Source organism: Odocoileus virginianus, chromosome 28, assembly GCF_023699985.2.
Source record: "Odocoileus virginianus isolate 20LAN1187 ecotype Illinois chromosome 28, Ovbor_1.2, whole genome shotgun sequence".
Classification (NCBI taxonomy): domain Eukaryota; kingdom Metazoa; phylum Chordata; class Mammalia; order Artiodactyla; family Cervidae; genus Odocoileus; species Odocoileus virginianus.
The window spans coordinates 35,271,269-35,298,997 of NC_069701.1; the positions used below are offsets into that span (position 1 = coordinate 35,271,269).

General features: G+C 54.0%; 1 protein-coding gene and 1 long non-coding RNA gene across 4 annotated transcripts; one reads left to right on the plus strand and one right to left on the minus strand.

Annotated features, from left to right (window-relative positions):
* Window positions 1-11,456: 11,456 nt before the first annotated feature.
* CHRM1 (cholinergic receptor muscarinic 1) lies at window positions 11,457-24,629 on the minus strand. Of its 3 annotated transcripts, none has more exons than XM_070457514.1 (4): window positions 24,282-24,629; window positions 22,585-22,695; window positions 22,050-22,142; window positions 11,457-13,931 (listed from the first exon to the last, which is right to left on the minus strand). In XM_070457514.1, the coding sequence occupies exon 4, from the start codon at window positions 13,853-13,855 to the stop codon at window positions 12,473-12,475; it is 1,383 nt and encodes a 460-aa protein (XP_070313615.1). In that variant the 5' UTR covers window positions 13,856-13,931; window positions 22,050-22,142; window positions 22,585-22,695; window positions 24,282-24,629; the 3' UTR covers window positions 11,457-12,472. The 3 variants fall into 3 exon arrangements, with proteins under 3 accessions (XP_070313615.1, XP_020755251.1, XP_070313614.1); XM_020899592.2 differs by having other exon boundaries at window positions 22,585-22,753; XM_070457513.1 differs by lacking the exon at window positions 24,282-24,629 and adding an exon at window positions 23,141-23,159.
* On the plus strand, window positions 13,927-20,611 carry LOC110140910 (uncharacterized). The gene is made up of 3 exons (XR_002314918.2): window positions 13,927-16,163; window positions 16,590-16,688; window positions 17,847-20,611. It is a non-coding gene; the product is annotated as an uncharacterized lncRNA (long non-coding RNA).
* Window positions 24,630-27,729: the final 3,100 nt, after the last annotated feature.

Genomic DNA, 27,729 nt, shown 5'->3' on the forward strand with positions numbered 1-27,729 from the left:
CCGCTGTCTAGGGAAATGTAGATGCATGGCCAGGCAGTGTAAACAGCCTGAAAGGTTGTTGCTGAACCACGCAAGACACCAGGATTCTTGGCCTCCGGAGGAGAATTCATTCTGGGGCCAGAGACGAGGCTTGATTGCTCAGAGCTTATGTGCAATAAAGTTTTATTGAAGTATAAAAGAGATAGAGAAAGCTTCTGACAGAGACATCAGAAGGGGACAGAAAGAGTGAGCCCCCCCCCACCCCCAGTCTTTAGCCAGATGTTATATAGCTCCTAGCAGTCTGCTAATTAGAGAAGGGAATGTCTCAAAACTCAGAGAATGGCACCAGGTGAGTCATTCTGAGCCATAAAACCATTGACATGAATCTTGTAGAAAGGCAGATGTCCATACTAATATATAGTTTCATTCACATAGATTAGGAGAACAGCAAGAGTATAACAAACTGGTTTGTCAAGTTGGTTCTGAGCCTTTAGGCAGAACCCACTTGAAAACAGAGTCTAGGGTAAAGGCATAGTACATTAACATAGCTTAAGACAAACATTTCCATAAGAAAAATGCATACATTAACATAGCTTAAGACAAACATTTCCATAAGAAAAATGCATTGGTTAGCTCAAGGTTTGAGAAAAGTTAAGTTCAGGTGGAACCAGGTGTCATTATGGCAACACAGTATTTTAAGAGAAACCTGTTTTATATCTGTATAGAGAAGGGGAAAAAATATAACACTAGTTTGTTCCCTCCTGCTGCTTAAGAGAGAGATTAAAAATGTCTGACACTTGCAGCCTATTTCCTCCGTTTGGAAACCCCTGGCCTTCCTGCCTGTTACCCTCTCAAGCCCACTTCAGACCTGCCTTTGTTTCTCTTGGTGCTAAGTCATGGAATTTCAGTGCTTGGCCTTGAAAGCTCCAGACCGCTTAACACGGTGGCAGAAAAAAAGAAAAAAGAAATCTCAGTATGATCAGGGAATGATGTTTGTTCCCTCTTCTTCTGAAGCAGCAGAAATAAAAGCAGAGTCTTTTCTGTATCATAAAACCATCCTTGCAAGTGTTATTTCTAACAAGGGAGTTTTGTCAGACAATAACATTTAAGAGGTTGTAGCTTTGTCTTATGAAAGTAAACTTTAACTTTTAAAAAGCTTGTGATTCTGATTGCTTGTCTTCCTTAATAATGCGTTGCCCTGGCAATAATATTTAAATTCACATCTCTGTTTTCTAAAAGGTATAAATACCTGTGAGCTCTGTGTGTGTGTGTGTGTGTGTGTGTGTGTGTGTGTGTGTGAAACCAGAAGGGGGGCACTGGCACCTGTCTCTTCTCTCACGTGCAGGAGGTGAAATAATTGCCGCAGTGACTGCGTGATTTCTTAAATAAAGAGTTTGAATCTTCGTGCATTTAAATGAACACACAGGAGGCAAGGTCTCTTGTGAGCGAGGAGAGTAGGCGTCATGAGGAGACAGGGGAAAGCTGGGAGCACTTCTGGGAATAAGGCAAGGGAGCTGACCAAGGTCAAGTACTAGGGTGATTAGATGGTGCCATGAGGCCCATGGGCTGAGGTCAGGAACCCTGAACTGGTTCTGGGGCCAATCTGCAAGGTGTGTGTGTGTGCTCAGTTGTGTCCAACTCTTTGCAACCGCATGGACTATAGCCCACCAGCCTCCTCTGTCCATGCGAGTCTCCAGTCAAGAATATTGGAGTGGGTTGCCACTTCCTTCTCCAGGGGATCTTTTCCACCCAGGGTATGAACCTGCATCTCCTGCATTGATAGACAGATTCTTTACCATCTGAGCCACCAGGGGAGCCTGCTGTGCCACCTGGGAAACCCTAATCTGCAAGGTGGCAGGACTTTTTTTCCAGCAGTGACCGACTGCCTCTGTGTAGGACTAGAGGAAATGGTTGGTTGGTAGAGTTGGTCCAGGGTGGTGAGTTTGCAGGGGAAGCAAGGGGCCCAGGGATCATGGATATTTGTGTTGTGGAGGGAAGAGAGCCTGGTTGAAGGAGAAAGCCATGGCAGGGAGAAGACTGGGAGAAAAAGGACAGGGTTTGTTGTGTGTGGGGAGCGGGAGCGAGGACGTTGGAGGTTAAGCTCTGGAAGGAGCAGCTGAGGACTCTGGGTGTGGAGAGTGAGGTTCCTGGGGCTGAAGAGATCAGAACACGACTGCTGATAAGCTGGGTGAATCACCCAGGTGTAGTGGCAGCCAGGGTCAAGAGGCGGAGAGGATGGGTTTGAAGATTATGTGGGGATTCACTCCTTGGTCTACTCTGGACTAAATCTCAGTTTCCCCATCTGTGATATAGTCTGAACTGTTTTTACCCACACTTCTGACACCGTGTGTGTGTGTGTGTGTGTGTGTGTTCTCTTTTTCCCTCTCACTCCAGCCAATTCTCTGATTCTCTGGGCAGTAGCTGGCGGGGGTTGGGAAGTCCTACAATTCAATTCACCTCTGACACTATCTACCATGAATTAGCACAGACATCATGAGTTAAGGGCTTCTTCCCCCAAGACTTGGCCCCATTTGAGGTACTAGTTGCAAGTCCCAGACTGTCATGGGTATTATAAATTCAGTGTTCCCACAACTCCTTCCTCAGGTTCAGTTATTCTCTTTTTTAAAAATCTTAGTTTGGTTGTGCTGTGTGGCATGAGGGATCTTAGTTCCTGCAACATGGATGAACCCATGCCTCCTGCAATGGAAGCGCCAAGTCTTAACCTCCAAGGAAGTTCCAGGACCTCCAAGGACGTTCCCCAATTATTCTTTAGGACAACTAGAGACCACTCAATTCAGCGAAGAACTTTACTTAGTACTATCACTTTATTGGGCTTCACTGGTGGCTCACATGGTAAGGAATCTGCCTGCCAGTGCAGGAGACCTGGGTGAGATCCTTAGGTTGGGAAGATCCCCTGGAGAAGGAAATAGCAATCCACTCCAGGATTCTTGCCTGGGAAATCCTCTGGACAGAGGAGCCTGACGGGTTACAGTCCATAGTGTTGCAAAAGAGCGGACACCACTGAGCGACTGAGCACGCACGCACGCACACGCACCAGTTTATTAGAAAGGATACAGCTCGGGAACAGGCTTCCTGGTGGCTCAGATGGTGAGGAATCCGCCTGCAATGCGGGCGACCTGGGCTCGATCCCTGGGTTGGGAAGATCCCTGGAGAAGGAAATGGCAACCCACTCCAGTATTCTTGGGTTGGAGAATCCTCATGGACAGAGGAGCCTGGCAGGCTACAGTCCATGGGGTCCCAAGGAGTCGGATACGACTGAGCGACTAAGCACAATAACAGGCAAATATAAGAGACGCACAGAGCAAGGTATTGGGGAGGGAAGGTGTGAGGAGCTTCCTTGACCTCTCCGGGCGGGTGAATCACCCTCCCCACACCTTGCTGTGTACACTGACCCAGAATCTTTGAACTCCATTGTTTAGAGGTTTTTATGGAGGTTCCATTGAATAGGTGCGGCTCAGGAGGTCATCGCCCATTAGCGATTAACCTCTCTCCCCTTCCCAGAAGTAAGAGGTGGGGCTGAAAGTTCCAACCCTCTCTTCACACCGTGGATTCCTCTGGTCACCAGTCCCAGTCCTGAAGTTATTCAGGCCTCCCTGGAGGCCCCTCACTGGCACAAACTCAGGTAAGGTTGAAATGGGCTCGCAGTGAATAACCAAAGACGCTCCCCTCACATCTACCATTCAGGAAATTCCAAGGGTTTTACAAGCTCTGTGTCGGGAACTGGGGATAAAGACCAAATATATATTTCTTATTATATCACAGATAGGGACAGTAACATCCATCTTGAGGAATTTTTAAGATTCAAAAAGACAGTTTGTCCACATGCCGGCAGAGGGAAGAATGGTAATAGGAGTCAGAGAAACCAACGGGCTTCCCGTCTGGTTCCCAGTCGTCCAAGGCAAAATATACTAATGAGCAAAGATGTACTATAATAATGATCGTTTGTTGTCTACCACGTCACAGACAATGGGCCCAGTCCTCTAGGCACTGAGGGGCTGTGGTCTAACGCGTGCCACTGAACTTCCCCCTCCTTGGCTGGGCAGAGGCAGAGAAGCAGGAGAAAGGACAAGTGAAATGCTTTTACCTGCTGCAGGGGGTGGGGCAGGAAGCCAGTGCTTTCTGAGTGTTTCATTTGTGACGGGTTCTGCATGATTGTTCTTTCTTACAGATGACGAGTCTGGGGATTGAAAAAATAAAGCGATTTGTTCAGGTTCACAAACCCTGGCTCCCTGGCCGTGCAATGCAGGGAGACCCAGGTTCGATCCCTGGGTGGGGAAGATCCCCTGGAGAAGGAAATGGCAACCCACTCCAGTATTCTTGCCTGGAGAATCCCATGGACAGGAGACCGTCCATGGGGTTGGCTGCAGTTCATGGGGTCTTGAAAGAGTCACGCACGATTTAGCAACTATACCATCACCCGAGACAGATCTCCTAAATCCCTTAGAGTTTCCTGGGTGACAAGGAAGTGATGTCTTTTGTTCTAACAAGGTGACTCTTCATAGGCTCCTGAATAGTTCCAGAATGGAGGCTGCTCATCAGAAAGACCAAGCAATGATTAGATGCTTGGAACTTTCAGCCCCACCCCTCATCCACCACGGAGGGGAGAAGGGCTAGAGGTTGAGTTAATTAATAATTGGCTTTCCCGGCAGCTCAGATGGTAAAGAATCTACCTCTAACATGAGAAATCGGGTTTGGTACCTGGGTCAGGAAGATCCTCTGAAGAAGGGAATGGCAACCCTTTTCAGTATTCTTGTCTGGAGAATCTCACGGACAGAGGAGGCTGAAGCAGGCCACAGTCCATGGGGATGCAAAGAGTCAGACACAACTGAGTGATAACACACGCACGGTGAAACCTCCATGCTATTGTTGTTCAGTCACTAAGTGGTGTCCGACTCTTTTCAACCCTGACAGATGCCAGGCCGCTCTGTCCTCCGCTATCTTCCAAGTCTGCTCAAATTCATGTCCACTGAGTTGGTGATGCTATCTAACCATCTCATCCTCTGTCACCCCCCTTCTCCTTTTGCCTTCAATCTTTCCCAGGATCTGAGTCTTTTCCAATGAGTCGGCTCTTTGCATCAGGTGGCCAAAGTACTGGAAAGTATTCAGCTTCAGTCAACATCAGTCCTTCCAATGAATATTCAGGACTGATTTCCTTTAGAATTGACTGGTTTGATCTCTTTGTAGTCCAAGGGATTCTCGAGTGTCTTCTCCACACCACAGTTCAAAAGCATCCATTCTTTGGCGTTCAGCCTTCTTTATGGTCCAACTCTCACATCTGTACAGAATTACTGCAAAAACCATAGCTTTGACTATACAGACCTTTGTCAACAAAGTGATGTCTCTGCTTTGTAATATGCTGTCTAGGTTTGTCATAACTTTTATGAACGCCTCCATAAAAGTCCCTAAAACTTGCAGTTCATAGAGCTTCTGGGTTGGTGAACACGTCCATGTGCTGGGAGGGTGGGGCATCCCAGCTCCATGGATACGAATGCTCCTTTGTTTGGGACCCTCTGGATCTCACCCTTTGCAACTCTTCATCTGGCTTCTCATTTGTATCCTTTACCATAGCCTTTATTATAAAAATGGTAAATGTAAGTCTTTCCCTGAGTCCTGTGAGCTCTTATAGCAAATTATTAAACTTGAGTTGGAGTTATGGGAACCCCCAATTTGTAGCCAAATCAGAGAGAGGTACGGGTAACCTGGGACCCCTTACTCAGGACTGGGGTCTGAAAGGTGGGCCATCTTGTGAGACCGAGTCCTTGACTTGTAGGATTTGATATTAATTTCAGGTATATACTTTCAGAATTGGATCACAGGACACCGCCAGCTCATGTTGGAGAATTGGTTGGTATGGGGAAAAGAAAAACAAAAACCATAGATTTAATGTCAGAAGTTTTGTAAGTGGAGGATAAAGGAAGCAGAACTTTTTCCTTTTTAGGGTGAGAATATTCCAAGCAGAAGAGTAAACACTTAGAATAAGCTTGAGGCCTGTGTGAGGACTAGGAGAATCTCAGAGGCTGGGAGTAAGGGCTGTGTGGGGAGGAGTCACAGACAAAAGAAGCAGAATGAATGAAGCGGGTCTGAATGTTAAGGTTATTGGAGGCTACGAGGCTTGCTTTTTAATCTCAAGTGGATATTGCCTAGTTGTTAGCAAGGAATTGATAGCATCAGTTCTGTGTTTTGGCAAAAGCCCTTTGGCTGAAGCAGGGCGAATGGAGGGGAGTGGGACCAATTTATACTGAGACTGGCAAATGATGGCATGTGGGTCTATACCACTGTGAGCTAAGAATGGATTCTGCATTTTTAAATCAAAAGAAAATCAAAAGAAAAATAATATTTTGTGACACAGGTGAACTATATACAATTCAAAGCTCAGTGAAAAATTCAAATCAAGTTTTATTGGAACACAGTCATGTTCATTTATGTATGTAGTGTTCACAGATGCTTTGGACCCCAGTGGCAGAGTTGGACAGTTGTGACAGAGACTAAATGATATATAAAAACCTAAAAAATATTCTTCATTTTGCCTCTTAGCTTGTGCATGCGTGTATGATCAGTCATTTCAGTCGTGTCTGACTTTGCAACCCTATGGATTGTAGCCCACCAGGCTCCTTAGTCCATGGGATTCTCCATGCAAGAGTACTGGAGTGGGTTGCCATGTCCTCCTCCAGGGGATCTTCCTGACCCAGGGACTAAACCCTTGGTCTCCTGCATTACAGGAAGTTTCTTTACTGCTGAGTCATGGGGGAAGCCCCCTCTTGGCTCATAGAGTCTCATATCTGGCTTTAAAAAAAACACTTTTATTTAGTTATTAAAATATTTATTTATTTGGCTGTGCCAGGTTTTAGTTGCAACATGTGGGATCTAGTTCTTTGACCAGGGATGGAACCTGGCCTCCCTGCTCTGGGAACGTAGAGTGGGCTGGGAGCATGGAATAGCCACTGGACCACCAGGGAAGTCCCTATCTGGCCTTTTATGGAAAAAATTTGCTCACCCCTGAATTAAGGAATTATTTTTTTAAGGGATTATTTTAACGTTTCAGGCAAGAGGCCTTCATTAGGGTAGTGATGGAGGCGGGAGTGGGGAGGGAGTGAGAAAACAGAATGAATTTGGGAACTATTCAGGGTGGGGGCGGTGAGTAGACCAATGGGGTACAGGGAATGAGAGGAGGAATCTAAGGCTACTCCCCGATTTCTAGGTTGAGTACTGCGTGAATGGTGGTGATAAGCTGGGTCAGAAATACCAAGAGGGATTTCTGCAGCTGGGAGGCAGGGGAAGTACACGGGCTGGGAGGAACGAGTAAGAACATTTTTCAGAACTACTTTGCGTGACAGTCTGATTCCTGGAGTTATGCAGTTTGTGTGTGTCGCCGAAGATCCTGAGAACAAAGTGTTAGTCACTCAGTCGTGTCCAACTCTTTGACCCTATCTATGGGCTGTAGCCTGCCAGGCTCCTCTGTCCATAGAATTCTCCAGGCAAGAATACTGGAGTGGGTTGCCATTTCCTTCTCCAGGGCATCTTCCTGACCCAGGGATTGAACCCGAGTCTCCTGCATTGCAGGCAGATTGTTTACCGTCTGAGCCACCAGGGAAGCTCCCAAACTGACAGTCACTCAATCGTGTCTGGCTCTTTGTGACCCATGGACTGCAGCCCCATGGACTCCAGCTTGCCAGTCCCCTCTGCCCATAGGATTCTCCAGGCAAGAATACTGGAGGGGGTACCATTCCCTTCTCCAGGGAATCTTCCCAACCAAGGGATCGAACTCGGGTCTCCTGTGCTGCAAGCAAATTCTTTGCTGTCTGAGCAACCAGGGACGTCTCAAACTCCGTGGAGCCTAGAGGTTAGTGTGGGACACCTGGCGTTCTGTGCTATACAGGTGAGCAACTAACTTCTTGTCGGAATTTCCAGATGGGTCAGCATCAGTTCTGTAAAATCAGAACCAGTCTCCAAAAAAGGAATCTGAGGATTCCAAAAGCCTGCGGGAGGCCTGGGAGAATATGATCTTGTCCCTAGATGCCAGGTTGCCTCTCATTCATTTCCAAACTGTCTGGGGAAGTTGCTCTGTTGGAGAAAGGTAGGGCCTGCCTCGAAGTAGTATCAGCCAAGTGAGCTGACCCTTCGGGGACCTAGGTTTCCTGTTGAGGGGTGGGGGCAGGAGCTGAGACGGCCAAGACCATCTATTCTGTCTTTTGTCCTGTGGTCCTAGTCTCTTGAGAAGCAGTCCAGCCCGGTTTGAAGTCCCTTTTTCTTGGCAGGGCTATTCTTCGGCTCTTCCTGTAGATGGCGCTAAAGTGACACGATGGGAACGGAGGGCTGGGGGCCGGCGGGAGGAGAAACGGTCCTAACTCGCCCCTTTCTCTAGGTCTGCTCCTGCCTGTTAGCTCGAGGAGGTGGCGTTCACAAAGGCATTCCATTCTTTCCCTGATTCCTGATGGGGCACAAAACGCCCTTGTTTCTGGAGCAAGAAGGACTTCCTCAGAGCAGGAAGGGGTGCTGCGTTTGGGGAGGAGGGAGAGGCCATGTCCAGCCAGGGCCGGAGGACTCAAGCCCTCCCCGTTTCCTCCGTCCATCGTCCGGCAGCGGACGATGCAGGAATCTTGCTTCGGAGGCTTTCAGAGCTCAGACCTCATCTCCGGGAAGTCTTCCCGGATTGCACACCTTCCCCCACCCAGACGTGCCGGGCACCCCTGCTCGTTTCTCCAAGCCCCGTTTCTTCTCCCTCGGCTGGTGGAATGGGACTCTGTACTCTTTTTGAAGCCCAGGCTGGAGGAGTGGGGAAAGGTGTGGGCCTGAGCGTGGACTGTCTGGCTTTCACCTGCGGAGCCGCCTGGTGCTGCGGTCACACTGCCCGTAGAAGCATTGAGGTGCTTTTCCTACAGCCCATCTCATCCTCCTGAAGCTTCTGCAGAGTTAATTCCCCTTTCACAGCTGAGGACACTGGAAATTAGAGACACCGCTGAGGGGAGGGGGTAATTTCCTGGTGTTCCAGTGGCTAGGACTGCTTCCACTGCAGGGGCCCAGGCTGGATCCCTGATCTGGGAACTAAGATTCCGAAAGCCATGTGACATGGGGGTGGGGGTGGGGGGACAGGATTAAGAGACATGCCTGAGAGGAGGGGCGTGGGCAGGTAGGACCTGTGCCTGGGACAAGGGACACATTGACCTGTGACCTACCAGCCCCATTCATCATCTGAATACCAGCTTTGACCTCCCACTCCTGGCCTCCAGTGGAGGTCAGGCCAGTCTGATTCTGACACCCCTGCTCTCCCAACACTGCTTGGCTTCTTCAGCACCTCCCCTGCCTCCTAGGACCACTGCCTTCAACACAGGGCAGGGCATGTAACCTAAAGGGCACTCAGCCTAAGTGGTGGTCAAGGAGGGCCCTTCTCAGGGTCTTGAGCTGACCACCCAGGAAGCTGTGCTGCGGGACAGGAGGAGGGGCTTCTGTGTCCTATGGTTCTTCTCTACAGTGCTGTGTGCCTGCTAGCCTCTGGCTAGCCTGTCCTGTCACCTCTGGAGTGGATCTCCCTGTCCATGGTATCGGAAACTTCCTTTTCAAAGGGTTCTTGAAGTCCTGACAGCTGTATATGGGTGAATCTTCACTCTTTCTCTCTATAAGGGATTCGCCCCACCTAGGACCTCATTTGTCTTGTTCAGTCACTAAATCATGTCTGACTCTTTGTGACCCCATGGACTGCAGTTCGCCAGGCTTCCCTGTCTTTCACCATCTCTGGGAGTTTGCCCAAATTCATGTCCATTGAGTCAATGATACCATTCAACCATCTCATCCTCTGTTGCCCCCTTCTCCTCCTGCCCTCAATCTTTCCCAGTATCAGGGTCTTTTCCAAAGAGTTAGCTCTTTGCATCAAGTGGCCAGAGTATTGGAGCTTCAACATCAGCATGAGTCCTTCCAATGAATATTCAGGTTTGATTTCCTTTAGGATTGACTGGTTTGATTTCTTTGCTGTCCAAGGGACTCTCAAGAGTCGTCTCCAGCACCACAGTCTGAAAGCATCAATTCTTGGCACTCAGCTTTTTTATGGCCCAACTTTCACATCCGTACATGACTTATTCCTCTAGGTCAGAATTTCTCAGACTTTAACCTGCGTCACAATCACCTGGGCAGCTTATTGAGACATGGCTGGGCTCTACCCCGAGAGTTTCTGATTCAGTAAATCTGGGGTGACCCCAAGAGCTTATATGTCTGACAAGTTCCTGGGTGATACTGATGCTACTGGTCAGCACCACTGTGCACTCAAGGGTTAACTCAGCTTTCAACCCAGCGTCTGGGCTGTCCAAACCTCCACACTCCAAAGAAAGGTTTGCCTGGCTCCTGGGCGATAGCCCCTAAACCCTTGGAATATCCTGTTTGATAAGAGTATTTTTGCTTATCTGGGAGCCAGGGGCCTCTTGGGATAGCCTCTGAAGGGGCTGGAGACTAAGTAACTAAGGTCAGGCATGTGGGTGGTCAGCAGCCTCCATCAAACACCAGACATCAAGCCTTGGCCGAATTTCCTGTTGGCAGTGGTTCTTGCAGCTGCAAACTATGTTTCTGGGGTGGCGACTCATTGTTGCTGGGAGCATTAAGCGCTGTCCCCATGACTCCACTGGGAGAGGCCAGTGGAAGCTGGCAGCTGGTCTCTCCTGGACTCGGCCTGTGCACTTCTATGCTTTGCTGACTTTGCATCCTTTCACAGTAATAATTATAACCACGAAGATAACAGCTTTGCTGAGTTCCGTGTCCTAGTGAATGACTGAACCTAAGGGTGGTCTTGAGGACAGCCAGTGACAATCAGAGAGCCACTGCTCTGTGCTGTGGGATTAACCTCGCTAGGCTTTAGGCTTTCGGGGCCCCCTCACCAGTGAAGTGCCTGAGGGGCATCTTTGTGGAATGCTTTGAGAGGCTGTGAACTGCCTGGAAGCCTGGGTGTCACTTTGGGGGTAACCCTGAAAGGTCTTTGTGGGTCACTGGGCCCCAGTCTTCCCATCTGTAAATGGGGTTTTGGAGCATTTCTTTTCTCTCTGGGGGGGGGGGTGATGAGTTCCCCTTATGGCAAAGCTGCTGAAAAATATGCTGGGCTGTGGGCAGGGGCAATTTATTTCATGGTCCTCCTACTTCCGGTAGCCAGCTCTGCCCACTACAGCCTTACTCACCTGAGCCGGACGCTGGGTGCTGGGTTCACAGTTTCAGTAGATCCAGCCGCTCGGTGCTGCTCCTTCTGAGACCACCCTCAGGGCAGTGACCCACTTCTCACGGTGCTTGGACCCTCCCTGCTCCATCCTGCCCTGCCTTACGGCCAGGTCCTTGAGGGAATTCCTTGGCAGTCCAGTGGTTCGTACTCCGGGTTTCCACTGAAGGGGGCACAGGTCTGATCCCTAGTCGGGGACCTCAGATCCTGCAATCTGCACAGTGTGGCCGGCGGGGGTGTGAGGGAGGGAACAAAAAGAGCTAACTAACCCAGAGAAGGCCCCTTAGCGGCCGCTGGTTATGTGGCTTTATTCACAGACTCAGCGCTTGCTGAGGTTGGGAGGAAAGAACATTTGGGACCAGGCTGGGCCTGGAGATGAGGGTGGCTGGGAGGCCATGCATGGGTTGGATGGGTGAGCTTACAGGAGGGAACCTGTTGCTGGGCCAGGCCAGTGGGGGTGGGGGGCGGAGGCAGGCAGCATGCGGGAGGCCTGGCTAGATCCGAGGGAGCAGATCTACCCAGGGTGGTGTCTGTGAGCCAGGGAGGGAGGGTCTGAGGGCTTCTCCAGAGCAGGGGCTGGACAGCAGGCACCCCTGCCCCTCACTCCCAGGGAAATGACTTAGTGGGACAGTCGGGATGCCTGGTGCTCCCTCCTTCTGCTGCCTCAGGGCTTGACGTGAGACTGGCCACACTGGTCCCCTCTGGTGTCAGTGTCCCACTGACGCTTGGACATTTGCCTTGGGGGTGACCCACACAAGGACACCCTGGAGAGTATTTGAGGGCCCAGCGGAGTGGGCTGTGCCTGGGGAGGGAGTGGACCCCTGGGAGGCAGGGATACTCCCTTGAGCCAAGCTTTTCTCTCAGTAGTTGGTGTCAGTTCCCTGCTGGCAGGGGGTGCCATCCCCCACTCGATCCAGGCCAGCCCCTGGGGCCAAGGAGGACCGCTTGGTTAAACCTCCTTTCTCCTGGCCCGCTCTGCTGGCTCTGCATGGACTTCCTGCCTGAACACAAACAAGGAATCCAAAGCCCGGATACCCCCTCCCAGGCTTTCTTCCTGGTGAAGAGCCCATTCCCACCTGGCAGGGAACACAAGAACCAGTTCCCCGGGTTCCCCAGTTTGGAAAGTTGGTGGGGTCTCCCTGGGTTGTGCAGGAAGGTGACCTAGGGGCCCCGGAATCCTGGGGGGGCCCTCCCCCCCGAGCAGGGCCCTGGGTCTGAGGTTACCGCCCCTGCCCGCTCTCTACCAGGGCCCGCTGGGGTGGAGGGATGCAGGCAGGAGGGCCATCAGCACTGGCGGGAGGGGGTGCGGTGCACAGAGCCGGGGCGCTTGGGGATCTTGCGCCAGCGACGCTTGTCCCAGCGGCAGAGCAGCAGCAGGCGGAAGGTGTCCCGGAAGGCTTTGTTGCAGAGCGCGTAGCACATGGGGTTGATGGTGCTGTTGACATAGCACAGCCAGTAGCCCAGCTCCCACAGGGTCTCGGGAACACAGTCCTTGCAGAAGGTGGACACCAGCACCATGATGTTGTACGGCGTCCAGGTGAGGATGAAGGCCAGCAGGATGGCGCTCAGGGTCCGAGCCGCCTTCTTCTCCTTGACCAGCGAGAAGGTCTTCCGCTTGGCCAGCTGCTCCTTCCCACGGGGCTTCTGGCCCTTGCCCGCCCGCTCGCGCCCCTTCCGGGTTGGCCTCTTGACCGTATTCGGGGAGCTCCGGGGCGGTTGCTTGGCGGGGGCCTGTGCCTCGGGGTCCACCATGGGCATCTTGATCACCACCTCGGAGCCAGGCTCCTCACCCTCCGAGGAGGTGAGGGACTCCATGGAGCCTTCGTCCTCCTCCTCTTCCTCCTTCCAGCTGTAGGCCTGGAGCAGCCGGGGGGTTCGGCAGCAGCGGCAGCAGCGCCCTGAAGGGGTCTCTGGGGAGCCTTCGGCCCCCGGCTGGGACCGCTCTGAGCTGCTGCTGCTGCCGCCCCCCTTCCCCGGCGTCTCCGAGCCCTGCAGGGCCGCCAGCTCCCGGGCCCGGTTCTCTGTCTCCCGGTAGATGCGCCAGTAGAGTGTGCACATGACCGTGACGGGGAGGTAGAAGGCGGCCATGGCCGTGCCAAAGGTGATGATGGGCTGGGAGAGGAACTGGATGTAGCACTGCCCGGCCAGCACCGTCCGCTCCCCTACCAGGTACTGCCAGAAGAGGATGGCCGGGGCCCAGAGCACGAACGAGACCAGCCAGGCCAGGCCGATCATCAGGGCTGCCCGGCGGGGCGTGCGCTTGGCACGGTAGCTCAGGGGCCGGGTCACCGAGAAGTAGCGGTCAAAGCTGATGAGCAGCAGGTTCATGACCGAGGCGTTGCTGGCCACATAGTCCAGGGCCAGCCAGAGGTCGCAGGCCAGCGTGCCCAGAGCCCAGTGGCCCATGAGCAGGTACGTGGTGTAGAGGTTCATGGAGAAGGTACCGATGATGAGGTCGGCACAGGCCAGGCTCAGCAGGAAGTAGTTGTTGACTGTCTTGAGCTCCGTGTTGACCTTGAAGGAGATGAGCACCAGCAGGTTGCCTGTCACCGTGGCCAGAGACAGGAGGCCCGTGGTGATCCCGATGAAGGCCACTTGCCAGGGACCCTTTCCCGGTGCCAGGACAGTGATGTTGGGGCTGACGGCCGGTGGCGCTGAGGTATTCATGGTGGCTGGGGGGAGTGGGGGAGGTAGCCCCTTCCTCTAATCACAGGTCGGGGCTTCCTCAGGGGCCACTCATCACCTGAAAAGAGAGGACATGCGCTTGGGTTGGGCAGCAGGACGCCTCCCAGAGCCCGGAGTGGAAGGTGTTGGGAGCACAGCCTCTGCCCTCTCAGGGTGGCAGCCAGACAGCATCACACCATCCTCACTGGTGCCCACGCCTGGTCACTTAGCAGGCACTTTCCCAGCCACGAATGGATTTACCAGTGGCCTGAGGGGGAGGGTATGGCTTTGGCATCCAGAGATCTGAGTCCCCATTCCAGCATCACCATTCAGACTCCGAGCCTCAATTTTCTCATCGGGAAATTGCTGCTAACGCTTCTCTAACTAACTCATGCGGCAGGAGTGGGGAGACTGGCTTTGTACATGGGACTGCCACATTTTCAAAGCATTTCAGTCAATTTTATTAAAGCTTTCATTTTCTGAGTAGTTACTACATGCCAGACACGGGGCTAAGCGCTTAATTGAATTACCTAATTGAATTGTTGAACATTCCAGACTTCCCTGGTGGTGCAGTGGTTAAGAATCCACCTGCCAATGCAGGGGACATGGGTTCAGTCCCTAGGGGGAGGGGGGCACTAGGCCCATGCACCACAACTAGAGAAGCCTGTGTAACTGCAGTGAAGACCCAGCACAGTCCAAAAAAAAAAAAAATACGTGGAGCATTTGTAGGAGGAAGGTCTCTTATGACCCCCATTTCACCAAGGCAACCGTGGCTCCAGCCGGCTCTAAGGCCGGGCCATGGCGACACAGGTGGTGTGTGATCAGAACCCACTTCCCTCGCTCACTCTCTGAGCACGTGAAGATCCACCGGGATTCTTCCCTGAAATAAGGAGTGATGGGAAGGCGGGTGCCGGTGGGGCGGGGGATGGTCTCCAGAGAAGAGAGAGGGAAAGAGATACAAGCAAAGGGGCGTGGCGTATGCACGCACGCGCAGTTTGGGGCTGGCGCAAACACTCCTGAGGGCATCAGGGGAGATTGAGCCAGGCCCAGACACTCAGCTGGTGATGGACAATCTGGAGTAAAAGCAAGCAGGATGGGCGAGGGCCTCAGTTCCCAGATAAGCGAGAGTTTGGTGACATGTGGTGTGCGAGGCCGCAGCTGAGCAGAGGGCAGCAAGGGGAACAGGAAGACCCTCCAGACTTTGCCTGAAGCTGGAGCCCAGCCCGGGCACTGAGGATGGGTAGAGAGAGAAGCCATGACTCTTAGCGACCACTGGCCGGGCAGAGGCCCAACCTCTCAGCCCCCGCCTTGCTGCTGGATGTTCTTGTTCAGGGCTTCAGGCATTCGTCTGTTTGCTGAAGAGACTGGGTCTCCTCCTACCTTCAGGGCCGGTATTGCTGGGAAAATTCCAAGGGAGAGACGCTGGGCAGGGACCCAGCAAGCCCTGGTGTTCCTGGGGACCTGGTCTGTTGATGAGGAGACTAGAGTCTGTGAGAGCTCACTGCTGAGGGATGCCTTGGTGCTGCGTGGCTAGGGGTGTCCTTGTGACAGAAACTCTCAGCATGAGGAGTTCAGAGTGTGACAGAAAGAGCAAGAAAAGCTGTGGCTGTCAATGCTCCTGGGTCTGGGACAATCTGCATGTGAGGGGGCACAAGGGGAAGTCCTGGCTGAAGAACTCGGGCTCTGGAGTCAGACTGTCTGCATTTGAATCCAGGCCATACCATGTACTGGGTGTGTAGTCTCCTCTAGAGATGCCACTGCTATGCACCTGGGTTTCCTTAGCTGAAAAATGGTAATAATGCCTGTCCCTGGCTAATGCTTGAGGAATTATTGCCTAGCTTAAAGAGTCAATAGATGCCAAATGCTTAGAACAGCCCTGGTCCATGGTTCCCATGAACACAGCAACGGTAGCAACAAGAGCTCCCTCCTGCCCAGAAGTGTCTGCTTCTTTGATGAAAATTTCTAATACTATGGGGAATTCACTGGTGGTTCAGTGGCTGGGGCTCCGCACTTCCTCTGCAGGGGGCATAGGTTCAAATCTGATCTCTGGTTGGAGAACTATGATCCCACATGCCACGTGGCATGGCCTCTCCCCAAAATTCTATGATAACAGCAACTAACAATAACAATGGTCACTGCTATTAGTTAGCATCCCTGAGGGCTAGTCATTACTCAGAGTACCTATGTATCCTTTTTCACTTAACCTTAACAGGGAATCTATGACCTAGGGATTGTTTTTCTTTACATTTTATAGATGAAGAAACTAAGGCTGAGAAAAGCACAAGAATTTGTACAGGATCACACAGCTAAGGTAAGAACCAGGATTGGAGCCCAAGCAGTATGTTCCAATGAAACTTTATAAAACTGATGGTCAGGTGGTCCAGTGGCTAAGCTCCATGCTCCCAACACAGGGGTCTTGGGTTTGATCTCTGGTCAGGGAACTAGATTCAACCTGCCACAGCTAAGACCCTGTAGCTAAATATACTACACTACACTTATTTAGTGTAGCTAAATAAATAAATAAATAAAAATAAATATAAAAAACCCTGATGGTTGACGTAGGAGCTATAGTTTGCCAATTTGAACTAAAAATGTTACACTAAAATATGATTTATCTTGCTTACTGAACTCGGCTGCAACCTGGTCCCCTAAGGGAAGTCAGGCAGGAGACTGGGGTCAGACTGTAGGTGCTTGGGCTTTTCCCTGTGAGGTCACTGGTGGAAACTACCCTTGACAGGTGACTCTGAACAACTGTGATCCCTTTGATAGTCGAGACTCGGTGCTGTTTGTGCCCGCTGCAGAAATGGAGTAACTGAGGCCCAGAGGAAAAAAAAAGGTATTGTGTAGTCTAAGGTTTCCTGGCTCCTAGACTGGGTGCTGGCATCCACATCCCAAGCCTGGGTGCCTTGGGGACATTTCTGTAGCCTCTGGCGGCTCCCTGGGACAAGACCTGAGAAGATTGACCGAAGAGCTTACAGGCCTAAGCTTACAGGCCTGCACCCTCCGCAACTGCAGGGGTCTCCTGTCTGCCTGGGCACCGTGTGACCAAGCGCTCTGCCATTGGACTTGGTCCACACACCGCAGCAGGGTTAGGACTCGGTGGGGTGAGCGAGGCACTTGCTTTGCATGCAGAATTTAAGTAGATGCCCCAAACTCAGTCATCAAGAAAGCAACATTTTAACGTGACATTTAAAGAATAGAAATCGATGCAAAACATCCATCATGCACACAATTTTAAACTGAGACAGGATCCAACCCAGCATCTGCACAAACACCTCACCGCCCATGCCTCGCCCTAATCCTGGCCCTGGTTCTGACCAAACTTGATTTACAAAAACAGGCCGCCTGTGGGCTGTAATTTGTTGTTTGATTTTCAAAAATATTACATTACAATATTATTTATCTTGACTAGTGAGGTATTTTTGTACCCACTCCTTAAATTTTGCTCCAAGGCGAACACCTCACTCAACTCATCCTAATTCCTGCATTGCCAATCACAACCCTGGGTTTGAATCTCCAAGCTGTCCCTTCCTAGCTGTGTGATCATCAGCAATGACTTAACCTTTCCTTCCCTGTAGCCCTGCCTCCCTCAGCTGATGGGGATACATGCATGCTTAGTCGTGTCTGACTCTTTGCAACCCCATGGACTATATAGCCAGGCTCCTCTGTCCATGGAATTTTCCAGGCAAGAATACTGGATTGGCTTGCCATTTCTTCTTCTAGGGGATCTTCCTGGCCTAGGGATCGAACCTGTGTCTCTTGGGTCTCCTGCACTGGCAGGCAGATTCTGTTACCACTGCGCCACCTGGGAAGCCTGCTGATAAGAATGTGCTATGTTGTGCTCAGTCTCTTCAGCTGTGTCCAATAAGAATCATAGTATCCAAAGTGCTTGGCACTGAAATGACACTCAGTCAACAGCTTCTGCTATTATTCGTGACTCCTCATTCTGATCCACTGACTCTCATCTGACTGTCCCCTGCCCTTTCCTCTCCAGATCCTGTCAGAGCCCATCTCTGGTCCCCAGATTGCTCATCTGTCCAGTGGAGGAGTGGGACCAGCCTGACATCTGGGGAGATTTTACAGGATCCTGAAATCAAGATTCCAAGATGGCTTGAAAGCACAGGAGAGAAATAGCTAAGAACATCCTCACCTATAAAATGGACCAAGTCCCGGAGGGGAGGCTGCAGGGGCTGAGGGCTCACTTAGCGTCTCTCAGCCCTGGACCTGCAGGCTTCAAGGCCCATGTTCTTTCCACTCAGCTGGCCCTCTGTGCCCCACCTGTGAGCTGCGAGGGCCTCTCTTCAGGGACAGCGAGGGGAAAGAGAAGGGCAGAGGTTCTGGGGAACTGGACCCTGATTCTTGCCCCCGGCTGGACCTTCTGAGCCCTTGGGATGCAGCCCAGGAAGAGTCATCTGTGACTTTATCTTTCTTCCACAATCAGAAGTGGGGGTCCTCCCCCAAGCCTCTCTTGGATTGTGATTTACTACAGAGAAGGTTCCCGGAGGCCTGCTCTGGTCCCTGCTGTGTGACCTTGGGCAGGTCTCCTTAACTCCTTACTGGGGGCAATCTTCAATAAGGCAAAGCCTCTTCAAGGCTACTGGTGGGTCAGCAAGATGATGGCTGAGAAAGAATGTGGCTTCCAGTGACTGGGTGATTTCCCTGTGGGGAATTCCCTTGGGCTAAAAGTCTGGGTGCTAGGGTTCAGCAGCAGCTCCAGAATTTCTACAGGGGAGGGACTTAGGGTTAGCCCTCTGGTTGAAAGGGGGCTGTGTGTGGTGGAAGCTGTATTGCATAGCATATTATGTGAAAACATCCATGGGAGTGGGGTAGTTGGTTAGTGGGGATCGCAGGGCCTGGGGGGAAGACTCCCCAAGGAAGTCCTTGCATTGCCTCTGCTTCAAGCCCCATCTCTGCTCTTGTCTTGCTGGGTCACCTTGGGTAAGTTCTAGTCCTGACCTGGTACCTTTCTGTAGGATGAGTGTTTGTGTGTGAGAGTGTGTGCATTGCTGAGTGAGAATAAGAAATGATGGGGATGGGGGTGGGACTTCTCTGGCAGTCCAGTGGTTGAGTCTCTGCCCTTCCAAGGCAGGGGGCATGGGTTTGATCCTGGTGGGGGAACTAAGATCCCACAGGCCTCACAGCACAGCCAAAAATTAAAAAAAAGAGAAATGATGAGGGTCTTTATGGGGATGGGTTGGGACATCCTCTGAGGGTGTCTGGGGTAGAAGAAGGTGGAAAGGACACAGGAGGCACTTTTCTGCCCAGAACTGTGGCTTCCTGATAAAGGTCTTTGGGAGCTTTTAATAATATTAATATTATCATAGCAACTAATATTTACAGGCTGCTTACTATAAGCAGACATGGCTCTAAGCATTACATACGTGATGTAATTGACCTGTTACAAATCCTTGGGAAATAGGTTCTATTATCTTCAATTGGCAAAAGGAGCAATGAGGCTCTAACCTGATATCTCATCACTGATGCAATCAGGATTTGGACTCAGGTGGTCTGCCTGCAGCCTGGTGTGCTGTAGTTCATGGGGTCACAAAGAGTCGGATGTGACTTAGTGACTGAACAACAACAGTCTGCCTCCAGGGCTAACCTCTCGGGCGCCTACTCCAAATGCTGTGGGGATGGGGGGCTCAATGGCCTTCTTGCCTACTTTGACTAGCTTGGCCAAACCCAGGGTTGAATCAGTCAATAGGGATGAATCAGTCCTTCCCTGAGAATCTTGTCTGCCTGGGTGTGTGTGTGTGTGTGTGTGTGTGTGTGTGTGTGTGTGACAGTGTGTGTTATCTATCTGGATGACGTATGATCACAGTACTATGGGAAGGCGGTGGTCCAGCCGTAGCTCTCTGCTTGGCACACAGCAGTTGCTCAGTAAACATCTGTGGAATAAATCCATGGATGTACATGGAGATCTCCTGATGGACTTTAGGACTTTAAGCACAAGGCTGAGCCTGCAGCAACAGAGGGTGGGTGGAGTGATGGGAGTCTGAACCGGCTCCCGAGTATGGTCCCTTCGCTCCATCCAGTTCCTGTATCCCTTCACCTGCCAGGTCCCTGCCCTCTCCCTGAGACCTTGCCTGGCTTGAAAGGATGGGAGAAAAATCCCCAGGAGCATCCTCAGCTGTCAAATGGACCAGGGAAGCCCTGCCCCACCTGCTGCAGGGAGGCCTGAGTGAGGTGACAGGACAGGACTGGGCTGGGACTGTGCCTGCCAGTGTCGGGGAGGAAAACGTCAGCCTGGGCTCAAAGAGTTAAGGGATGAGGTCAGAGCCTTCAGCAGGGCAGGCTAGCCAGCGCCCTGGACCAATCCCCAGGGGCCGGGGATCTGGCTGGTGAGAGGAAGGGGGAGGGGAGAGATTGATGGGGAGAGGGATGCCTGAACACTGGGGTTTCCTGAATCTTGCCACTAGTCAAGGAGTGCAGGAGGGAAGGCACAGAATGAAGGGTGCTGGGGGAGAGATTCAGGGGGAGGAGTGAAGCCATCTTGTGATTCTGGAAGTCGGCAGAACCCTGGCTGGAGAGAAGGGGCGATACAGGGGAAAAGGAGGTACGAGGTGGGGGCCGTGGGGCTGGGTACCTGGGACCTCACATGTGCAGGGAAGCTGGTCCTCTGGCCAGGCCTCCTGACCCATCCGTGCCTTCTGTGGGGGCCTGAACCCCAAACCAGCCTGTCAGAGGTGGTGCTCCCCACCCCGGGGTTAATTTTTCTCTGAAGGTAGCTCTTGACCCATTAAAGGTTTACAAAGCTTCCACCACTGACATCTGGCTTTGGAAAGGAGGGTGTAAACTGATACACTTTATCACCTTTCCAGGCTCAACAGTCACTCCAGGGGCGTGCTGACTACCCCTGGGAAGGGCAGCAGCCATCAGTTAACCGCTCATAAATGCACTGCTGAGCCGGAAGAGGAGCGTCAGCCTTAGAACCAGTGCCAAATACTCTCACTGTTGATGGACCTTAACCAGTTGCCCAACTTTAGCTGGATCATGTCAGAGCCTGGCAGTTAGCAGGCTGGGCCCCAGAGCCCACTCTGCCAGGTGGCATCAGAAGTGCCTGGCCCTCATCCTCATCTCCGCATGCCCTCTGCTTTCACTCTTTGCACTCCCCTCCCCATTTCCTTTCTTCTCTCTCCTTCCCTCCCCCATCTTTCTAGGCATCACCATGGCATCACAGCAGAACAGAAACCCAGCGAGATATTCACCCACCTCTCCCCGCCCGCCCAGGAGCCCCAGCTCCTGCTCACGGAGCTCGCTGCTTCCCCCACCCCATCATCCTGCTCAGGGAGGTGGGAGTTCAAGGCTGTACTGAGGGTGAGGAGAACGGGGTCCATGCGCCAGCCAGATCCCTAAATATCCCTTCTGTGACCATGAGCATGTCCCTGCTCCTTCCTCAGCCTCAGTCTCTCCATCTGTACAATGGGGATGTTCCTTTCTCGTTTGACATGCCTTCTGCTTACCCTCTTCTTGACCCTCTGGACTCCTTTTTGCACTTGGGGATCTGGTTCTCAGCCCTCCAGCACCCAGCCGAGGAGCCCAGACTCACATCTTCTGTGGCCCCATTTCATTGTTTCCTCCCCTGCCTTCCGTATCACAGTGGCGATCACAGCTTGCCCAGTGGCTGAGGTCAGGGGCCAGAGAACTAACTCCCATCTGACAGCTCAGTGAGCAGCTGATTACCCAGGGGCAGGAGACTGTCCGGCTGCAGGAGACAGTCTGACTCCTTCCTGCCGTTTGGGCTGGAGGCCCTGGGTCAGCCTGGCCGGTGCTGCAGGTACGTTTTCTGGGAAGCAGTGACTCTCTCTCCACTGGCACTGATAACCCCCCAAGCAGCACCTGTCGGAGTGACCCGATGAAAGCTGCCCACCCCCTCCCCAGCTGCCAGCTCAGAAGCTGGCACTCTGCAAGAATCAGAGCACCTGGCCTCCAGCCTGTCCCCACATTGTGAAGTCTGGGGGTCCTGGGGTGGGTACCTGGCATGGGTGCCTGTTCGCATCTATGCATTACCTGGGTATAGGGCTGTGATCTGCCCTGCGAGAGCCCAAGGTACTATGGACATAGGGAGGGCCCTCTGGGCTCCTGCACACATCGGGACCACGTTCCCTGGCCGGCGTGGCTGTCCATGCGCCCGTGTCCCCCAGGAGCCCTGGAGCTCTTGGCCTGGTCTCCTGCTGGCGTCTGGCCCGGCACCCACCTTGGCATCCCGTTTGTCCATCTGGCCAGCAGCCTGGTTCAGTCCATCTTGGAGGGGCTGAAGGTGGATGGGGATGGTGGGAGTCAGGGTTCCCTGAGGGAGGAGAGGAGGAGGTTCTGAGACTGGCACCCCAGTCGGGGGGGGGGGGGCGGTCAACCTCCCACAAGATTCTGGTGGCAAGGGCTACCTCTTGGCCCCCTGCCCTCCCTACTTTGTCCCTGGGGCTTGGGGGCTCTGGCTGCTGCATGGCAAGCTGATCCCTTCTGGGCTCCGGGTCCAGAGTCTTAAGGGCGCCCCAGCTCCTTTTCCAGCTGAACCCCAGAAAAACATTAGATGTATCCACCAGAAGCCAAGAGATGGGGTACTTGGAGCAGCGTTGCAGAGCCTTGGCCTCTAGACCCTTCCCTGGCCCCCTCCTCTCTCTGGGGTCCCTCCTCATTTCCTTCTAGTCCTGGTCCCTGCCTTGCACGAGGACCCTGATTCTACTGCCCCCACCTCGGTGGAGCCCCTCCCAAGCCCTCCCAAACATACTCACCATGGGGCTGGAGAGGGGTCTGAAGGGTCCTCAGCCCCGCTGTCTCTCCGGGGGCCGATGGCGTCTCCAGGGACCCAAACACCTGGCTCCCGGGGGGAGCTGCGCCCTGTGCTGGCAGCCGGAGAGGCACAGCCAGTGATTGGCATGTCCCACCCCCTGGCACGCCAGCCTGTGGGGGGGGGGAGGGAGGAAGAGAAAGAGGGAGGGAGGAAAGAGAGGAAAGGAAGGGAGGGGGAGCTAGAGGGAAGCCTCGGGCAGCGTCCGGGGTTATAGTGGGCCCTGGAGCGTGGCCTTCTTCTCCACTAGGGCACCCAATTCCAGCCCCTACAGGTAGGGTGCAGGACAGGAGGGAGATGAGCCCAGAAAGGCTAAAAGTCCAGAACGGGAGAGAAGGCGGATACAGGGAGACAAACACCCACACCCAAAGCACACAGACTCGGCTGCACACACACACACACACACACACACACAAGCTCACACACGCACTCTCACAAAGACACACTGTTTCCCCGGCTCCTTCCCCCACCCAACCTTAGAGCCCCCAGCCCTCGTGTACCAAGCCCCGGCACACACAGCCCGGTCGGTGCTCACATGCCTGTTACCCCAGAACACACGCCCTGCCCCCTTGCACATGCCCACGCGCCCACCCACCCAGCCCCACACCCTGCTCTTTCTCCCTGCTGGGAAAGAGCTGGATTCCTTCTGTTTGGAAATGACACATTGGGCCTCACGTGAGAGGCTCCAACTTGGAACAGACCCAGAGGGCTGGCGTGCGCGCGCCCCAGGCTGAGGGCTGAGCGGACGCCGAGCCCGCGTGCCGGTTTTCTGTCCCCGCTGCACAGCCGGGTGTGAGGGCACATGGGTGTCTGGTTTGCGGGGATGAGTGTGTGTGTGTGTGTGTGTGGGGAACGTATACCTGCTCCATGTGTTGCTGAGTGCCTGCACATGTGTGTCCCTTAGTGCGCATGTCACCGTGCAGCCGGTGGAGACGCAGGTGTCGCCCCATGGATCTGAAGCCAGGACGTGTGTCTGTGTTCGGTGTGTGTCTGAGTGTTGCCCAACTGTGGAACTTGCTAATTCTGACAAGTGAGGCAACCTCTACCTCTCTGCCTGTGCCACCCCCAGCTTCCACCTGGAAGACAGACAGACAGGCAGACAGACAGCTCTCCTCCCAGCCTGTCAAACTGTCTCCCCTTTCTCCCACTTGGGGCTCACAGGTGTGCACCTGGCAGGTGACAGTCTGCCCTTCCTACCCCTACCCTCCTTGAGCCCCACTGCTTGGCCAGCACTGCCCGCCCCCCAGGCTGGTTTGGATTTCTGTGTTGAGTTTCCTCATAGATAGAACCCCTGGGGACCTTTTGCCATAGAGATCTGGGTCGTGCCCAGCCCTCACCTGGTCCTAGAGACCTCCTGGGGAGCTGGCCATGGAGCAAAGGTGGGGAGGCCACTGCTGGGTCCTTTGCTTCCCTGAGCTGTGCTGAAGCCCTGGGGTGGAAAGCAGGAAGGACCAGGATCATCTGTTATTTGCAGGATGTAGATGAGAAAATCAAAGAGCAGAGGTGGGTTTAAAATGTGCTTGGCACGTGTTTGCACTGAGGTCCCTCAGCTCTGAGCCCGAAACTCTGGAGGGGCTGGGGAGGGGTGTTGGGAACTGCCCCACGAATGGCCCCTTGCCTTTCCCGGCATCCAGCACCCACCTCAATCCTGATGTCTAAGGGTAACTTGGGCTTCCTCAGGCTGGAGCGCCGGTTGCCAATGGAGTCAGGTGGAGCGGAAACTCGAGTCCCTGGGGTGCGGCCAGCCACCATCGTGCCCCTGGTGGGTGGGTACACGTGGCAGGTACATGTGGGGGCATCTCTGCTTCTCAAAGCCAGCTGCGGCTGGAGCAAGCACCCAGGCCACCTCCTCTCTTAAGTCCAGGAGACCCTGCCGCTTGAAGAGGAATCTGAGCAGCCCCCTCCCACGCCGCGGTCAGCCAGACGGGCAGGGGAGGGTCAGAACTCGACCAGTCCCTGCCCGTGGGCGCGGATACCCGCTGCCCCCTGCTGGACCGCGCTCGATTTGCGGCGGCGGCTTGTGCGCGCGGTGGGTCTGCGTGTACTTGTGCGCGTACACGTGGCTGAGTGTGGGGGTGTCAGGCCTCCACGCTCAACATCCATTTCCGAGTCTGAATCAAGCTCTCTCCTTGCCCCCTCCCCCCAAGCTCCTTGGTCTCCCTTTTCTCTTCTCCCACCGCCTCTGCACATGTCCCTTTAGAAATAAAAACACTTATTTTGTAGGCGGGAGAGGAGGGTGACCAGCTTTCCCTTGCCTCCTCGTGGGTGCCCCTCTCTGTCCCAAGAGGTTTGTTTGCTCTTTAAGTCCGTGCAGCCGCGGAGGCAGGGGTGACGCCCCCCGCCCCCCGCCCCAGCCCACCCTTGACTCTATGGTCTCGGCCCCAGACTTGGCTGAGTCCCCTTACCAGATGGGGAAACTGAGGCAGGAAGGGAGAAAGGAGCTAGGGCCGGGAGAAGCTCTCCCACCCGGCTCTCTCACCGCCCCCGCACCCGCGCCGGATTTAGCCGCAGGGAGGCTGGGAACATTGTCTTTATTTTAAGCCACCGAGTGCGGCACGAACGCGGCTGCTCGCGACAAAGGGCTCGGCGAGGCAGCGGCAGGCGGCGCACGTGGGGGTCCAGCCCCGCCCCCGCGCGACCCTCAGCCGCAGTCGGACGGCCGGGCATGACCTCGGCCACTTCCTTTTCTGGTCTTTCGGGCGGGATCCCTGTTGGCACAGGCTCCTGGCGGTTGCTATTTTGGTCGCCGGGCCGAGGATTCACTCACTCCCTTTAGGCCACCGAGGGAACAGGGGGTCGGCCCATAGGGCCGGGTTCCTCTCTCAGCCTCCTCTCCTGGAGGAAGAGAGAAGATGCCTTGGGTGGGAACTAGCTCTCCGGCTTCCCAGTGGAGGCGCCCTGAGCAAGTTAGGGCCCCCTCTAGTCTGTTTCGTCATCAGTCGGGGCACGTAGAAATACTTCCCTGACAGCGCTGTTTGGTCGCCAGTTGCAGGTTAAACTTGGCACTGGCGTTTGTTACAAGTGAAAGCCATCATCATTGTTATTTATAACTCGTATTGAGCACTTACTACGTGTCCGGCCCTGTTAAGGACTCTTAATTTATTAACTAGTTTTGTTTCTCATTGCAACTCCCAGAGGGAGCTTCTATTATTCCCATTTTACAGATGAGTAGAGGTATAAGCAGCTCGCGTGCCAGGGGGTTTCACGTAGGATGCGGTCAGCGTGCTTGGGGCGGTCCGGGGACTGGGGTCGCGAAGGGAGAGTGAAGGCTTCAGGGATGTCAGAAACCGGTAACAGCATTTGTAAAAATTCGAGGATCTTGGATGAAAGCCGCGCGCGGGTGCGGGAAGGAAGTGAGCGTTGCGCTCCCGCTCTGCGCTCGCAGCCCCTCAGCTTAACCTTCACCCTTGGCTTGAAGCCACTTTAGAAGCTCAAACCGAGATAAACTTGCCACTTCTCAGTGCTGCTTCCTGTTCTGGGAGAAGTTGGCTGAGTGGGCGATCCTCCTGGCCCCCACCACACCTAGGGTTGGTCTTCAGTGCCCTCTGGAATGGACCTGGGTTGGTGATCTCACCCGTGGTGGGAAGGGGCCTCCATTCCCAGAGGGGAGGCAGCCGGTCGTTCTGGGGGTACCCTTCCTTGATACGTTCCCCCCACCCCGCCCCCCCACTGCTTTAGGCCCTCAGCCTCGTTACCCCTTCCCTCTCACCTTCCGGGCGGAGGGACTAATTCCCAGATTCAAAAGGAGAAACTAAAATCAGGGTGGGGCTGCGGATGGCGGCGGCCTAGAAAGGCGCCCCTCCCGATCCTCCGCAGTCCCTGCATCCCGGGGGGTCGGAGGAAAGTGACTTCTACAAAGGCATCATCTTGGACAGGATATCGGGCTTTTCCGAGTCTAGTTGCGAAGATAAGGCCTCTTAGGAACAATCTCCTCTTCACCTACTGGGCGCTTCACCTCCCCAGCATGGCTCTGTTCTGGGAGCCTCGGGGCAGGCGAAGGCCCGCAAAAGCCCTGCGCCGCCGGCCCCGAAGCCTCGAAGTCAGCTTCCAAAGAAAGGATGGATTCTGGAGGCCCGGAGAGTGGCGCCTCGCGCGGCCTGAACCTGCAGGGGCGCTGCCTAGTCCTTACAGCGGGTGGGGCCGAGTTAACCGGGCGCCCGGGGTCGGGCGGTGATTGTTGGGAAACGAGGCAACGCATCCTGGACAAATCTCTGGATCCCGGTGGGACTGGGGCGCGGGGAAAAGCTGCGTTCCCTCAGGGTGCGCGTTAGCGTTCCCTTGTCCCGCGTGTAAGGACCTGAGTCCAGGTCACTTGCTGCCGCCTAGGAGCTGGACGCACTGCGGCCGTGCGGCCCGGACGGAGGAAAGGCGCGCTTTCCGCGATGAAGGTCCGTGATTCTAGCGCAATCTCTGTGGCCAACAGCAGTTCGAAAAATCGGATTAACAGCGTCGACTTTGCTACGCTTGGTCAGTGGACACCCGGCCCCATGTTTTCACGCCACACGGTATAGGGGCCCCGGCCCGGCCCAGGACGACGTGAGGCTACTGGAGAGAAGTCAGGTGGAGCTCTGGGCGGAAACGTAGGGCGGGATCCCGGCCTTGAGGTTTTGATGTCCAAGGTTTTCCCCCAAACTCTCTGTAACTGAGTCCTTGCGCCCTGGGAGTGACCTGGTGAGGCAGGACGGATTTCGGAGTTCCCAGCTCCCGACCCAGATAAGTTTGCTTCCTTTCCTGGTAACACCCTTCCCCCCGACTCCGACTCCCGAGGGCATGTATCCCGTCTTCGAATTTCCCACCGAGGTGGAGACTGAAGTTCGAAGCCCACGAAGGCCAGGAAAGGGACGGAGCCAGGCGAGTGGAGCCTAAGCCGGGTCCCTCTCCCACCCATCTCTGGCGAGACCCTCGCCTCTCACAGGCGCAGCAAGTCCATCGGTGGCAGCGGGCTGCCCTTCACTCTCCGAGCCTCCGCCCGGATCCTTGAACTCAGTACTTGCTGCTCGGGCCGCTCCAGTGGTACCCACCGCTCCCTGCAGCTCCCGCCGCGCCGTCTAGCGGCCAGCGCTGCTTTTTGCCTGGGACCGGGGCGCCC

What these genes read in the sequence shown, in the direction of transcription:
- CHRM1 (XM_070457514.1), bottom strand. Translation starts at nt 13,855, where the DNA reads ATGAATACCTCAGCGCCACCGGCCGTCAGCCCCAACATCACTGTCCTG.